Source organism: Pavona decussata, unplaced genomic scaffold, assembly GCF_977016875.1.
Source record: "Pavona decussata unplaced genomic scaffold, jaPavDecu1.1 SCAFFOLD_58, whole genome shotgun sequence".
Classification (NCBI taxonomy): Eukaryota; Metazoa; Cnidaria; class Anthozoa; order Scleractinia; family Agariciidae; genus Pavona; species Pavona decussata.
In genome coordinates, this window is record NW_028145480.1 from 2953772 (window position 1) to 2969908 (window position 16137).

Below are 16137 nucleotides of genomic sequence, written 5' to 3' on the forward strand. Positions count from 1 at the left end.
GTGGTCAGCACGTCGGATCCCTCAGGGGGTCGGTGATTCGAGGCTAGGTTCTTCTCTGCTTTACTGTATTGTTTCCTTAGACAAGAAACTTTTCTCAACATTGTCTCTCTTCACCCAGGGGTATAGATCGGTAACGGCGACATACTGCTGGGGACAACCCTTCGATGGACTAGCATTCCATCCAGTTGAGGGGTAGCAATACCAATAGTTGCTTCATGCTACATGTACAGAAATTGGGCTAAGCTCCGGTGGGGGAGGGGGCGGAGGGATACTTAGGTTCCAGTGTGACTTAACCTTACCTTTACCTACCAGTATTACATCATTGGAAGTAGACGAATGTTGGTTTTAGTAGGGCCAAGACCTGAGCTGCGAACTGGCTGTAGTGCAACAAGTTTGCATTACAGCGGTAATTTATCGCAATTACATACAACAACAGTAGCACTTATTCACGTGGCATTAGCTAATTCTTGAAAGCCTGCGAAAATCCCCGTCACCGTTAGAAACGAAACTGAATAAATGCGCGTAACGCAATGATAATAATGATGATAATAAAAAATAATTTATATTGCGCACTTATCAATGAAAAAATTTCAGCTGCGCATTAAAACAATCAGAAAAAAAAATGAAAAATACTAGAGAAAATACATTTAAATTATCTCAAAACAATTAAATTATATAAACATGTACACAATATAAACAAATTAAACCTAGCTATTAAACGTCTAATGCCTTCTTGAATAAATGAGTTTTAAGGGTCTTCTTAACTTATAATAATAATAATAATAATAATAATAATAATAATAATAATAATAAAATAATAATCTCTTTATTAAAATATTCCAAGTAAAATGTTATTTACAGGTTAAAAGTAGCTATTAAAACTTATTTACAATTCTATTTCGATAAAAAAAGACTATTTTTAAGCACATTTTTTTTGAAGAAAAGGGGAAAAAAATCTCAACGAATTACAACAATATTATTATTATTCATTGATTTTTACCTAAAAAAAGACTAATAATAATAATAATAATAATATTATTATTATTATTATTTTTAATAATAATAATATTATTATTAAAATTAATAATAATAATATTATTATTATTAATATTAATAATATTACTAATAATAATAATAATAATAAAAACAATAATATATATATATTTTTATAAAATAATAATAATAATCTTTGTTAAAATATTCCACACAAATTGCTATTTAGAGGTTAAAAGTATATAAAAAAGAGCTATTAAAAACCTATTTACAATTATCCATTTCGATGCCGTTAAGTATGCCGTTAAGTATGCATTGAAGCTTAATGAAATCCTACCTTTTGGTGCTTGATGATATTTACAGCTGACACCGCAGTTTGGTACCATCCACAACGGATTTTTCTCACACTCACCAATAGCCGCCCAGATCTCACAGCTTGAATGTAAGTCGCTTTTACCATCTGTCCCCATCCCCCCAAAAAATGGCAATCGATTAGTTACTTGGCTCAACAGTGGTTAATTTTGCTAGATGAAAAGTAACAGTAATGATTAACGCTCTACATCAATTAACGTACGAGGACCAAGTGGTTCAGCATGTTGAACTTTAAATTCGATCTAAAGATCGTTCGTCAAGGTCGACATCCTGGTGTAAGTTGTTTAAACCACGACCGCCCTAAACTCAAGTACTAAAGTCAGACGTTAAACAAATCAATAAAAGAAACAACAACCTGAGGCCCACGAACGCAAATGCAATCGCAAATGCAAACGCAAAATGAATACGAGCGCTAGCGAAAACGCAAACATAAGTAGAAGTGAAAGCGCCAGTGCAAACGCAAGGACAAATGCAAGTGGAAGTGCAAATACAAGCGCCAGTGAAAACGCGAGTGTAGATGCAATGGTAGTGTAAATGCAAGTGCAAACACAAATGGAAGAAAAGGCGCAAACGCAAATGTAAAGTCAAATGTGAATACAAGTGAAAACGCAAGCATAAATATACTTGCAAACTTAAATGGAGGCACAAGCTCAAACGTAAGTCCAAACGTCCCTATGTGTTAAATTTGACAGTGCAAACGCAAGCACAAAAAAGGAATAAATTCCCTTTCTTTTCTTGCTTGTCTCACACGTTAACATAGCTAAGGCAGTCGCGAGCAATTTTTCCGCCTTACTTACCCGTACTGACAGTCTGACAGATTTCAATAAGGCAAAGCAAATATCAACGTATGGCAGAGCTTGGTGCAAACACAAGCGCATGAGGCGGATGAGAGGTACAGCATCTGAATCGATTCTTATCCGCAATCTAGCTTGAAAAATCAGTCAAAGTAATTAATACGCATGCGTACATGCTATTGCGTGTGCTTTCGTTTGCATCTGCGTCACGTGTGAACGTCTTTTGCGCTGACATTTGCCTTTGCGTTTCACCAAGCTAGCATTGCCTGATTTCATACCGTGGGGGTCTGGGTACGAGTCTGTGTATTATGGGTTATGGGACTCAACACCCACATAGCCGGAAAGAGCACATCGAACTTTACAACATTCCCAAGTTTGGTGTTAATCAAGCCAATATTAGGAAAGATACAGCCATTCAAAAACTCCAAATTTTACTAAGAAATGTATGGAACGCCGGACGTGTGTCCGGCGTTCCATACATTTCTTAGTAAATTTTTAAGTTTTTGAATGGCTGTATCTCGCCTAATATTAGCTTGATTGACACCAAACTTGAGGATGTTGTAAGGTTCGAGGTGCTCTTTCCGGCTATGTGGGTGTTGAGTCCCATAACCCATAATACACAAACTCGTACCCAGACTCCCACGGTATGAAATCAGGCAATACCTTGCGGAGCAGGTGTCGGTCGATTTACAACTGCATTGGATGGCGGAGTGGTCGGGAAAGCTGTTGAAAATGCGTAACATAACACGGTTGATTGATATCAAACTCTAGCAAGACCTTACTACCAGAAGCAAATGAATAGTAAATTTTATAGATGATTTGAAAGATAAGTAGCCGTAGTTTAGAAAAGAGATATAAAAATCCAAAAATGTCTGGATTCCCTAAGCGTGTGCTTATTGAAGCTTCGCGTACGATGTTCGCTTTTCGGGCTAAGAAAACTCCATCATCATAGTAAAGCAAAATTTTTTACAGCGGAATTTATCCGAACCTCAAAAGCGCCTTACAAAACATAAAATATTACGTTTTATCACACGGCAAATGTCCACAAAGATCTTGATCAAATCTGCAAGAATTTGATGGCAATTCTTTCTTAATTTGTCTTTTTCACTGGCGTTTTTGTTTTGTTTTGTTTTAACTAAATTCGACCGAGTCTGCTGACTTCAAAAAGTTGATGTCACGAGGAAGACATACCTACTGTCAAGGGTGGTGTTGGCATGGGAACTGGTGTTGTGGTGTTTCTGCTGCCATCATCTGAAAGTAAAAAGACAATAAACGTAATTCAAAAACTCATTTTAACGAGCTGAGCCTCGTGGTTTTAAATCCAATAAAACATTCCTGCTCGCTTTTTAAACATTACTTAAAGCATGCTTTGTGCATCGCCCATGCATGGTGCTTCATAAACGTGCTCTTTTTCACTTTTGTTTAGAATTCCCAGTTTAATAGATAATTCAGTCGGTCAACCAATCAATCAATCAATCAATCAATCAATCAATCAATCAATCACTAGCTAGTTAAAGAGCAGATTTGAATTTACTGTCCTACAACCAAACCAAAGTAAGTAATTAGTCTTTGGCATTTCTCAATATGGTAACACAGAAAGCCGAAAAAGCTTAGAACAAAAATTCAAATTCCAAATCGGCACTCTTAAAAAGCGGGATATTAGGCATAACCAAAGCAAAAGCGAAATCGCTTTCGACATTCACTTGAAAACAGCTCAATATTTCATTGGCTTATCAACAGTGTTGGACATGCGCACTTACCGCAGTATCCACAGGTTGCTGCACAGTCCACCTTCATGTAATACGCCTCGCACTTGTGCCCATTCCTCACTCGCCACTCACAAGTTTTTTTTCCAGCGGCGTCATAACAACGGACTAAAATAATGAGAAGAAATAAACCCCACTCAACTTGAATTTGTTAAGGGTCGGATTCCTTAGGGTGTGTGTGGCATAATGTGCGGCACATTGTGTTTTCAGAGGTTTCATTGCTGTGTTGAAAAACGCTCTTGTTAATTCAACCAGAAAAGTCAAGAGGAAAGAATCACAAATGCTATGTTTTTAAAATCTCTGATATATAAGTGTGCTTTATGTTGACTCAAGCGCAGGAAAACATGTTTTAGCTTTTTCATCATTCTATATATTTTAGCTCATTTGTTCTGAGGTTTTTCCCTTAACAAACTAGAAATACGTGACTCGCAAAACCTCGCGAAGCTGGGGCTGGGTGGAAAACCCTCTTTACTCGTACTGTAGCATCAAATGAGGAGATTAAAAGGGGCATAGGATTTTTTTTATGAGCATGGTCTTTTCGTAGTTCCACAGGCTAGTTGGCGGTTGAAAATCTATTTCTGACGCGACGTAATGTACAACGGGCGTGCAGCGCTGTCGTGTTCGATGAATTTATTTCCCATGGAAAATTATTTCACCGCGGCCACAAACGTGTAATTTCTTCAATGCAATCTTTCGCAAAAAAGATTTCTAAAAGAAGGGGAAAATATTCTGGAGAGATAGTTCTGTATCTAGTGAATATTGATGAACATTGCAGTTGAAATTTGATCATGCACGCATATTTTTTCCGATGTATGCAAATTTTGCTCCACACGACGGCAGACAGTCTGACGTCATTCTGCGGTTGAAAATCTATTTCTGACGCGACGTAATGTACAACGGGCGTGCAGCGCTGTCGTGTTCGATGAATTTATTTCCCACGGAAAATTATTTTACCGCGGCTACAAAACGTGTAATTTCTTCAATTCAATCTTTCACAAAAAATAATTCTAAAAGAAAGCGAAAAGATTCTGGAGAGATAGTTCTGTATCCAGTGAATATTGATGAACATTGCAGTTGAAATTTGATCATGCACGCATATTTTTTCCGATGTATGCAAATTTTTTTCAGACGACGCCAGACAGTCTGACGTCATTCATACTTTGTTTGCGCACTGTTGCCAGGCAACAGCACGGACACCTTCACGGAAATATATAAACATACATATATATAAATATATGTTCGGCTCGAATTCGCACGGCTTAGCTCCCGAGCGCGGCCTTCGGCCCGACAAATTTATTAACCTCGCTTCGTTGCTTTTATCTCCTCACTTTTCTTAGGCTTATTTTCTGAGAGTGGGCTTATTGATGGACAATTGTGCTTGACGATAAAACGGAACGGTTTGAAACAGCTTGAGACAAAAAGCTATTAAAGGGCTTAAAAGAACTAACTCTAGCATTCCATATGCTTGTAATCTGGTGGGGTTATTATCAGAAGTATTTCATCGTCTGGGATTTGAGGGACTTATTTTTATCTCTGCTTAGACATTGCTATGTTCGGTAAACTAGCTAAAGTTCCTTTTTCATGCGAGCAAACCTAAATTTAGTCCAGTTCAGAATTCGAATTCTTTGTTATTGTAACGCAATCATTACTAAATATACTGAGCAAAGGGTGGAGCAGTAGTAAGCAACGTGACTGCTCTGATATTTCAGGGGCAATCAAACGCCGAGTAAACGTTAACATTTTATGGAAGAAAACTCTAGTTGTTCTTCACAATTCGATCCAAAATAGTTATAGCTGAGGAGATTTAAATGCTCTCCGGAGTAACCTGATATTCACCAAAATGATTCTAATGGTCCCCTTGAAAGTTTCCTTTCTAATCAAGAATCAACAACTCCTATTTCCTTGAAGAAAGAAGTTTAATTACTTGATGAACATACTTTTGCAGTTTTCTCCATAGTAGCCAGGAGGGCATTCATTCTCTTAAGAAGAAAGAAAAATAGGTTAGGAATTCAGCGCTAGCTGGACAACAGACCATCTCCGAGTTGCTTTGAACCTCATTATGAAAGCGAAGCTTCGCACAAAGTTTCTCGTATTAAAATTAGTTGTTTTTACATGTGAATGAAAACTAATAGAAACTATGTGCACGAAGCCTCGTTTTCATAATGAGGTTCAAAGCAACGCGGAAATAGCCTACACGTAAACCTTTATTTATTTATTTATTTATTTATTTATTTATTCATTTGTTTATTTATTTATTTATTTATTTATTTATTTATTTATTTATTTATTTATTTAACGAAGTTCCGTCCTAGGTTACACACCTGCAATAACAACCGCATAATACTTCGATTGTATCCTTTTCTTATACTCCATAGATAAGCCAAATATTGTTGTTGTTGTTTTTTTTTTCGGCGGCAAGCGTAATCTTCGCGTTGTTTTTTCTTCCAGGAACTTTTCCTCGTTCTTTTGCTCCTCTTTTTTTTTTTAAAAAGTATTAAATACTTGAATTTAACTACTGTCCGTTCTATTCACACTGTAATATTTCGATACCATTTCGCCTACCACGAAGGTCAAAAGGGCGCCCCATTCAGGCGGAACGTCACCGAAAAGTCCATTTTGTATGGAGTAATAAATTCACCCCGCGTTCGCCGCCAGGAAATTCGAAAGAGTTGTACCGTGTTCAAGTTATGAATTTTGTTTCATTGTTTATTCGTCCTTTTTTAGTTAGTTGTTAAATTTTTATGGAGGGAGCATAAGTCTTACATTTGTTTTTGATGCTTTAAGATGTTAGTATTGGGTGTTTTTGAGACTTTATTATATTCTATTAACACTGTTTTACACTAACAAAATACGTTTTTACACACAAAAAACACATTTTATGCCTGAATTGTGGACACCACCTCATGTTATTTACCTGAACAGTCCATGCCCTTCCAACCTGAAGGACAGGAACAAACGCAGTTCTCTAGGTTCAACGTTCCGCCATTTTGGCACTTCAAAGGGCACTCTGTAACAAATAGAATTCTGGTAATGTACGTACTGGATACTTACCATTTACGAAACCCTTCTGGAGGGAAATGTTTGGCATAGATACGAAATGATTTAGCTTGTCTTTCAAGATGGATGATATGCAAAATGTATGAACATCAGCTGTAAATCCCAAAATGAGTTATAAAAATGCATCACTTTGACCAGAAGCCCATAATTTCAGACGTATACTCCAAATGGAATGATGCGTACCATTCGATTTTCCAACTGGCCATGGAATGTCCGGGTTTTCCATGTAAATGGTAAGCACCCACTCTAACGTCTGTGATAGGAGTGCATACAAAGATGTTGGTGAAGACTTACAAATACTTCTTTTTTGTTGTTTTAACTAATCCTTATAGCTAATGAGCAGTATACGGTTAGCTGGAAACTAGCATAAACATTTTCCTTTGCAGCTGGAAATTTTTGGCGGGAAATTTATGACGTGCGCACCTCCGGCCAATCAATGGAGACGTATTTAAATTTCAGTTCGCTTACGTTAATTAAAGGGGAAGTATCACACAAATTTGCTGTCATTTCAAAACCCAAAAATGTTTGTCTGTCAGCAGAAACAAAGAAATAATTGTGAAGTTTGTTATAAATTATCACCCCAGTGCAATAAAACTGTCGATTAGTGCCTCTGGTCAGAGACAGAATAGGCCGGTATGGATTGAAACTTGAAAAATGTTAAGCTAATGTTTTTCAAGTTCTCGCATTTTTGTTTCCAAAATGCGCTAGAACAGATCACGAGTTGTTCCTTTCAAGAATTGAGTTGATTTCTTTCCTCTCGTCATTCTAGAATTATTTGGCAGCTGAGTGAAGGTCTTATTTCGTCATTTTAAACAAAAGATACCAAAAACCCCATGATACTTAACCTTTAAGTTAACACATATTTTCACCTTGAATGGAAACAATACTAATCAGGTTTTGATGTCCTGATATCGATATATTCACCCCTCCCCTTCCCTACGTCCCACTTCTTAACAAAAACGCTTATTTCGAGGAGTGTCAAAGTGTCAAAAGTGCAAAAAGGAAAGCAACTGTGAGGTAGAGAGTGATATCAAGGGAAAAAACTTATTCTCTCTTGGTCGCACTGATGTTTAAAACTAAGTTGACCTTTATTCTGTTTTTCTCTTTTTAAATGAGTTGAAAACAGAAAATTCAGTAAGTATGCTGTATTCAAACATGTCGTTTTTTAATCGCCTCCCCCACCCCCGAAACACGCCATACCTGCAAGTGCCCCTCGTCAAAAAATTGAAAAAAATTAACAAGCACCTCGATACTAGTTTAGTGTATTGGGTTTGTAATTCATGTAGGAATCATCAATGATGCTCAACTCACCACATAAGTTGCACATCTTTGGACATTTCTTAGCCATTAAATCGCGGTCGGTGGAGCACATGTCTGCTAACAGAGTTTTGCCACATTCACTGTCGAAGTCTTTGCAGTCTCCTAGTCAGAGAGAAATCAAATTATGTTATGCTGAGCTATAATGAAAGTCGCAAATGTTTCAGTCAGTTTGTTGGTAATCTTGTTCTCCAATAATTAAAGGTTTTATAGTACTAAGGTAGAAGCGACGTTGTGTTTGGGTTACTCAACCTAAAGCTAATACTGCACTTTCGTCGTTTAATGCGTAAAAGCGAATAAGAAGAAATGTCGAATTCTGCTTGGTCAGGGTCGATCCGGAAACAAAGATATATAAAAGCCAAATTAACACTACTCACTGCATAGATTCTTGTAGCAGAAGCCTTTACCAGAAGCGCATTTTGTACACGGAGTTCCTTTCTTGTAGGGATATTGACCGTGTATATTACCTCTGTAAGGAAAAATGGAAGGTTCGATAACAACTTCGTACTGAAACAGATGTGCTATATACACTTACGATTACGTGAAAAGTTGAGTATATCCAATAGGCCATTATAAAACCTCATTACGAAAGCGAGGCTAAGGGGAAAGCTCTTCATGTGAAAATTATGTAAATATGTAAATTTTAAGCCCTAAAACCCACACGTGCTTTTGTCTGAAAAGAAGAATGCAAAGAAGCTCATAGGTCAAACGCTTCCCAGAAACCTGTTGGGTGTTATCGTTCATTGTCTATACCTTTTACCCGGCCCTTTTCATTGAGGGTATATTGTTGGTGGACAGTGAATGAACATTCATTGTGATCTCAGTACGCCTTGTTGTCCTGTGTAAGACAGTTAGTATTGGTACGCCCAGAAGAACTTCGAAACATCGAATGTGTAGACGTGTGGGTGGATCACACAAAATCATATTAAGGTTAATTGAAATTTCTCAAATTTCTTTGCCGAGCAACCGTTTTCTCTTCGTTGTCCACCGCACGTCGTCGCTTTTACTGTTGTTGCTTTCATATTATGCCGTTAAGGTGTTTTTTTTTTTCTTTTCCGAGTTCTTCAGACAAAATGAAAGCTTGCAATTGTAACAAGAGTCAGAACGTCTTAATGCAGTCTAGGGCTCAGGTATTCTCTTTCCACCCGCTTGGCCCCAAAACGTCCACACATTTAGACAGTAACTTACGACGGACCATAGTTGCAAGTGACAATCGTCTCCCCAGGGGCCCACGGGTGGGGATAACCAAAATCCTTGTCACACCATTTTACTCCGCAGCCTAAGAACTTCGTTTTAGCCCAAGCAAGCTTTGAAAAATAAAAGTAAGTTAAGACGTGTAACAAGAAGTCACTATAGAAAAGGAGAAAACAAGAAAATATTAATGTTAGTGTGATTCTATGAAAAAGAATAACAACATGGTTGAGTAATACTGCATTGCACCATAGTAAATTGAGGGACTGGTTAGGAAAACTTGCCATGAAAACAATGGTGCTGCAATTTATGTTGGAGGGGCCGCGACCCTGCACAATCCTTTGTTTTAACGTTCACACCACAGTTGAATATCTTAACATAAACGTTTCGATTGGTCAGTTGCTTCAACACATTCCAAATTCTATTGTGGTTTGTGCACGGTCAAAGCCAAAAAATGCTAACAAAAACATATTACAAAGAAGTTTGTCAGGTTTCATAACCATTGCCTTTAATTAACTATGATGGCACAGAACTGTTCGTACGGTATTGGACCAATGAGGGTTAAATGTTAATAATTTGGAGGTAACCACTTGGTTGTGTACCATTTTCAAGAAATCCAAAACAGTGGGATAAACAGTGAATATAATATAAAGCTTTTTTTTCAGTTGTTCAAAACGCCAACTGAAAAAGAAATGGCAGTTCCTGATTCCTGCGACTCGTTTAAAGGTAAATCCATACCTGAGTGTAATGGCCACACGGTTCCTTGGAACAAGCAGGTCCCATTGGCTGCGCAAACTTGCTGTACGCGTAGTAATGGTGTTCTTTGTACCAGGCCTCTACTCGACCTTCTGGAGAGGGAAGCTCGCCCCATTGCCTCGCAAGATTCTGACCTGCATTGGACAAGGTAGGTTAGCCTAAATCAACGTGATTCACATGTAACCTGATCATGCCAAATTCAGTACATAACTTAGAGAGAGATTCCTTGACTTGAGATACAAAAGAGTTCCACTAAAGAAGAATTCGAGTTATTAAAGGTTAATGAAATTACTAGCGAATGGACAAGCAACGTTGACCGCCAATGAAGATTAAGTCATGTGGGGGGATTCTAACTTATGTCTGTGAATAAAATCCTTGAACGTTGGCCACTCAAATGAAAGTCTCTTATCGGAAATTTCCTTTTATGTTGCTTGCGAAACGACAAAATTCCCGTAACTTTCAATGGGTAACCCTATAGTTAACCCATTCAGGGGAAAACTGTTGAGATGCAAAATTAGGTAACAGAAAAACAATTTAAACCGCACCTATTCTTCCTCTGATGTGTACAGGATTTGGATATGTGTCCCCAAATTCGAGGAATCCGTGATCCCAAATGCACTTATTGGACCACATCTGAGCTAAGTTGGCGAGATCCTCATCCCAAAGCTAGAAAAAAAAAATGTGATACGCGATTTTCAACTGAGATCCTTGTTTAATATTGCAATCGATGCTAATAATAAGAAAACGAAAAGAAGACTTTGTGTCCATGATTTCATGGCCGTTCTGTTGGAAACGCTTTTTAATTGGTTCAGATGTGACAACATATAATTCACCCGCTTTACTTCTTTGACCTTTCTTATTGTGACAGTTCATAAAATTCTATGTTTACTCCGAATTTCAGGAAACAAAGTGAACAAGCATGGAGAGATGAAATAAGGATATACTTTCTAAAGACTTAAACCTGATGATAAATGTTTGGCGTTTATCTCTTATAATAAAGATTGAAACTCTGGTGTTGGATCTGAAAACGTTGTCGGAAAAATCACGGAATATTTCAGGCGAAAATAGAGGATATCCGCAATGTGTGGATGGACGTCCCTCCAATAAATCCCATGAACACTACTCCCCTCCTCTTCTACTACCATAGTATATGCAGCATGTCCTTATTCCAGCCATGCACGGGCCAAGGCGGTCAAAATCTATTCACTGTTTACACTAAAACGCCTCAAAGACCATTTCCTTTGATACAGCATGTACTTGTAACATATTTAACAACAATTCCACGACGCGCCGAGTTGGCAATAATCATGCCATATCCAACAAGCGCAAGTGGAATAATAGTGTTATTTAATAACAATATTAAAAATTGCTTGTTTGATCTTGCTGATTTCTATTGAAAAGAAAGAAAATTTAGCACAAGAAGACGATTTAATGGTCGTCTTCTTGGGGGTGGTATAATCCCATGGCCGAAATCCCATGGCCGCTAGGTCAAACAAAACTCTGAAACTGCATTATACAATGATTCCGTTTTTGATATTTTAATATTTCTAATATAGGGTAATGTCGTGGCTGTTCTAAACTGTAGTATGTTGGCGCATAAGTTAAACTCACAGAAGTTGTTAAAGCTAAGTAAGAACATAGAAAATGACACTTCGCTTCGAGTTTCCCAATCTACCTGAGGCAATCTCAGGTAAAGCTGTATGGATAAACAACAATCATAACTTAAGAGGTCGCTTCAAGGCTGTAGCCCCGAGAATCAATTCGTACTGATTACATGAAGAACTGTATTAAATACAGAGGGGCTGTTTTGCCGGTCGAAAACAGCATCTAACTATTAACCCCACAATTTTACTAATTTTGAGACTTTGTGAAACAAGATATATTTATCAAGGAACTCGATTTAAAACAGTTTGTCAATACAAACACGTCCGAGGACAGTGTCACATTTAAACTTTTATTAGTAAAAAAATAAGAGATGTATGTCTTATTAATCTTAGTAGTTAGTTAGCATTAGACAGAACACGACCCCTCAAGCGTGTGTTTGATTACACCATTATCGTGTTTAAATAAAGAATTATATCTATGTATGTATACTCACAGTGAGAGCATCCGAGCTGTGTGTGGTTCGACTTCGATCGGGAACTCTGAATTTTTTAGTAATATTAACTTTCTACCCGATCGATAACCAAGATGCAAATACCCAACGCTTGGCCAAGTAGTAAACATTTCTCTACCTTTGTGAATTATTTTACTTACTAGGTACTCCATATCGGCAGCGGGAGGATCAACCATTCCCCTAAACTTGTTATGTTCATCCAAGAATTTATCCTTGACTTCCGCGGAAAGTTCGCATAAGGCAAAATCACCTGGCGAAGGTTTAACCAGCTTCACTGCTGATACCACGTCTTTCCTACTGAGGAGAAGCACTAAGCTCAGTGATAAGACAGCAGAGTATCTTATCGTTTCCTGTGTTCTTCGACAAACCATCTGGATTGTAATCGGTTCAGTGTTTTTTATTTATAGTAAATAAAAAGCTGACAATGCTGATGCTTCACTTGACCTGGAAGATGATCTTCCTCTCAGATTGACGAACTGTCAGTTAAGGTGACGCGATCTCATAAGGAAGACCGAAATGTTTGTTGTCTTCTCAATCCCTCTTTGAATTCAAAACTCCTCGTAAAAATATGAAGCCCAGGAGTTAGGATTGCGTTCTCCTGCCCCTGTAATTGATATCCGGCCAGTTGCTCCCAAACGTGCGTAGTCAGCGTAATTCTGAACTAATTGTAATTGTTTTAAAATCAAGTTGATCAAGTTTTATGACTCTGTGATTCTACACAGAGAAAGCTAAATTGTTGATGAAACTTTGTCGTTGCAATGGTGTTTTGTTTAATTGTTTTCGTTTTCCTTGTCTGTGCACTCAAATCCGACACGTTGATTCATTTCTTACCTTGTCTACGGGTGTATAAATTGTACTTAGTCTGGTACCTGCCCAGAGACGATATTTACTCCTCTTTTGCCACAGTAATAAGAAATTGTGTTAATCTTAATTTCGTTTTATTTTCATTTAAGTCTAGCAACAAGTCCCTCAAGAAATAAAACAGTCCCTTTGGACTCCAGCGTGGTTAATTTCCTTGCTGCGCACAGTTTTATAATACATATACATACGACTGAATGCAGGGGTTTTAACTGAACATGCTAGTTCATCGTGTCAAAATTAGTTGTGTTGAACTTAAGCTAAACAATCTAAGTTAACCAAGCTAAATAATCTAACTGGGTTTAAATCTTCGGAAAAAAAAAAAAAGAATTGCTAGCCAGATAGTCTGGTGCTTCACATCATCTCGCCTTCTTGGTTCCTCTCTTCCTTGCCCGTACGTTTCCTATGTTACATTTTGCAAGTACTGTATAGGTATTAAATTTTGTCGTATTTTGTTTCATACTGTAATTTGGCCCCTTCCCACCACACAAAACTATTATTTCATATTGTAAACAAGGGGAGGCTGAAACTCATTAGCCTGCGGCTTCTTTTTTTAGTTGGGCTACGCTGTCAATAGGCCTTATCACGGTTTTCGACGCCATTTTGACGAGTAGGCAAACACGTCTTGAAATAACAGTGTTTGTATGGAAATCCGATTTCAAATAATTTTCATAAAACATCGCTTCTGAAAAATTCATGAATTGGAAACTTTTGGTATTAGGAAAAGGATTTTGAGAAAAAAATTGGAGGGATGTAGCTGTGCCAGAAAGTGTCCAGTCGTGTTTTGAACTTTCCATACATTTCCCTGTATTTTTTCCCTGCGAACTATTTTTAGTAGTAGTTCACGGCTGGTTCGCTATACAGACAAATGTATGGAAATGTCAAAACGCAACTAGATGCTTTCTAGCACAGCTACTGGTATTCCTCAGTTATTTTCTGTAAAATCCTTTGCATAATGCCTAAAGTTTCCAATACATCAGAATTTTTCAGATGCGATGTTTTATGAAAATTATTTGACATCGGATTTCCATACAAACACGTGTTTGCCTACTTGTCAAAATGGCGTCGAAAACCGCGATAAGGCCTATATAGAAACAATCAAACATTGTACTTATAAGTAAACATATCACTGCGTGCAATATTCCTGTCAGATAGTGTGACGAAATAAACAAATTTCATTACTTTCTTAGCATCATCTTTCTTTGTACATACAATTTTTTAGACCACCAAGAGAGAAAAAGTAATTTTCTCAATCGATCGGAGAATTCAAAGGGTTCATCATACTTAATAATGTTTTTGGGTCAAAATTATGTAATTATAACTAGCAGTAATCATAGATTATAGAGTGTGTTCGACACCCTATGAAATTGAACAAATTTGGCAAAATCGTGCAACCTTTCAGGTTCGTTTCAATTTGAGTATTTGTTGTTGTTATTTTTGTTAAGTGGCTTTTTACTCGGGCCGTAAGGCGGCACGAATTAAGTTTTCGATCGCGTTATCAAATTCTTTTTTTATTTTTTGGGGTCGCGATGGGCCGAGCGATAAGACTTCGGGCCACGAGTTAAGTTCTCGGTCTCTTTTTTTGTACTCGGGTGGCACGAGTTAAGTTTTCGGTCGCGTTATCAAATTCTTTTAATTTTTGTTTTTTTTTTTTTGGGAGGGGGGGGGGGGGGGGTCGAGATGGTCCAGAACCCATTTTTAGACACGGTATGCCCCCTAGGGCATCCCACGTAATTATAACTCGGCACCTCACGGCCGGACTACAAAGAATGCGACCGGCAACGCAACTCATGACACGAAGTCTTATGCGTTAATCGATAGATACAGAGATATATATTAACCACCAGATAAAATTGCATTATTTGCAGTACGAGTAAAATACAGGGGAAAACATTTGTTAAGTAGAATACCTTATGCTTCATACCGGGATGCTTTAATTCCCGTTTTCACCTTTGATTTGGAGACAAAAACCATTTGTACATTGATTATGTTTCAATACGAACCGAGAGTCATATAAATATCTGTATGACCCCGAGCATTGATGACGCTAACAACAATTTCCGGTATGATCGTACATTCAATTAAGAGTGTTCTACCTTTTCTACCAAATCTTGTGGTGATCACTGGCATTGTATTAAATTCAAGTCCGGATATTAACAGGTTTGGACAGAAGTGATTTAAAGTAGTCATTAAGAATTTCCGAGATGCTTCTCTCTATGAATTTTTTATCGCCATAAGAGCGCTCAATGCACACGATAGCGAGGCTATTCAGCCTATTTTGCCCCATCTTTCTCCGAAGGTAGGTCTTTAAGCGCCGGAGTCCGCTGAACGAGCGCTCCGCTAAGCATGATGCTGTGGGGATGACGGCAACAATGGACGGGACCTTTGAGTACTCTGGGGTCATTTTATAGAGGCTATAACTGTTCTGCAACTGTTTTTATCGATTTCTCCACGTGTACTGTCGTGGATGATCCATCTAACAATTTTCAGTCCTTTATTTCGCATGAATATGGTTTCGAGGTTCATACATGCCAGTCAGTACTGTGTTTCTGTCCGGGGTGGGGGGGGGGGGGGGAGGGGGTACGGCCTTATATCCCAAGGGTATGGTTTTCAGCCTCTTTGGTCTGAAATAGGCAGGAAGGGTATTAATTTAAAGTTGAAACAGAAAACAAGGAATCTTTGTACAAGTGAATCAGCCATATTTTCACGTAGGATCACTGTAATGATCTGTTATGTTAAAAGAAGAAAGTAAGTAAACATGTACAAGCGACATTTAACGTACTACGTGAAAACGTGGTTCGTCGGCGAGGAGTCGAACCTCATCGGTCTCCCCCATTCAAGGCATACGTGAAAATCGCTTCACCACAGGGAAATCCTCGTAGAAGCGGACGGAATAGCACCGCTTATTCTTTTACAT

The 16137-nt window shown here is 37.9% G+C and overlaps 1 protein-coding gene across 2 annotated transcripts in view; it reads right to left on the reverse strand.

Annotated features, from left to right (window-relative positions):
* LOC146479689 (uncharacterized) overlaps positions 1 to 16137 on the reverse strand; it is a 132884-nt gene that overhangs the window by 4427 nt on the left and 112320 nt on the right. Inside the window, exons 2-13 of one of the 2 annotated variants that reach the window (XM_085110537.1) lie at positions 12503 to 13928; positions 10792 to 10912; positions 10229 to 10380; positions 9488 to 9606; positions 8677 to 8768; positions 8294 to 8404; positions 6840 to 6932; positions 5863 to 5904; positions 3920 to 4033; positions 3351 to 3410; positions 2823 to 2882; positions 1331 to 1453 (exon numbers count right to left, since the gene is read on the reverse strand). In XM_085110537.1, coding sequence (XP_084966663.1) covers positions 1331 to 1453; positions 2823 to 2882; positions 3351 to 3410; positions 3920 to 4033; positions 5863 to 5904; positions 6840 to 6932; positions 8294 to 8404; positions 8677 to 8768; positions 9488 to 9606; positions 10229 to 10380; positions 10792 to 10912; positions 12503 to 12733 — 1318 coding nt within the window. In that variant the 5' untranslated portion in view covers positions 12734 to 13928. Of the gene's footprint in view, positions 1 to 1330; positions 1454 to 2822; positions 2883 to 3350; positions 3411 to 3919; positions 4034 to 5862; positions 5905 to 6839; positions 6933 to 8293; positions 8405 to 8676; positions 8769 to 9487; positions 9607 to 10228; positions 10381 to 10791; positions 10913 to 12502; positions 14852 to 16137 lie in introns of those variants that run through there. The other variant, XM_085110535.1, reaches the window with a different exon arrangement.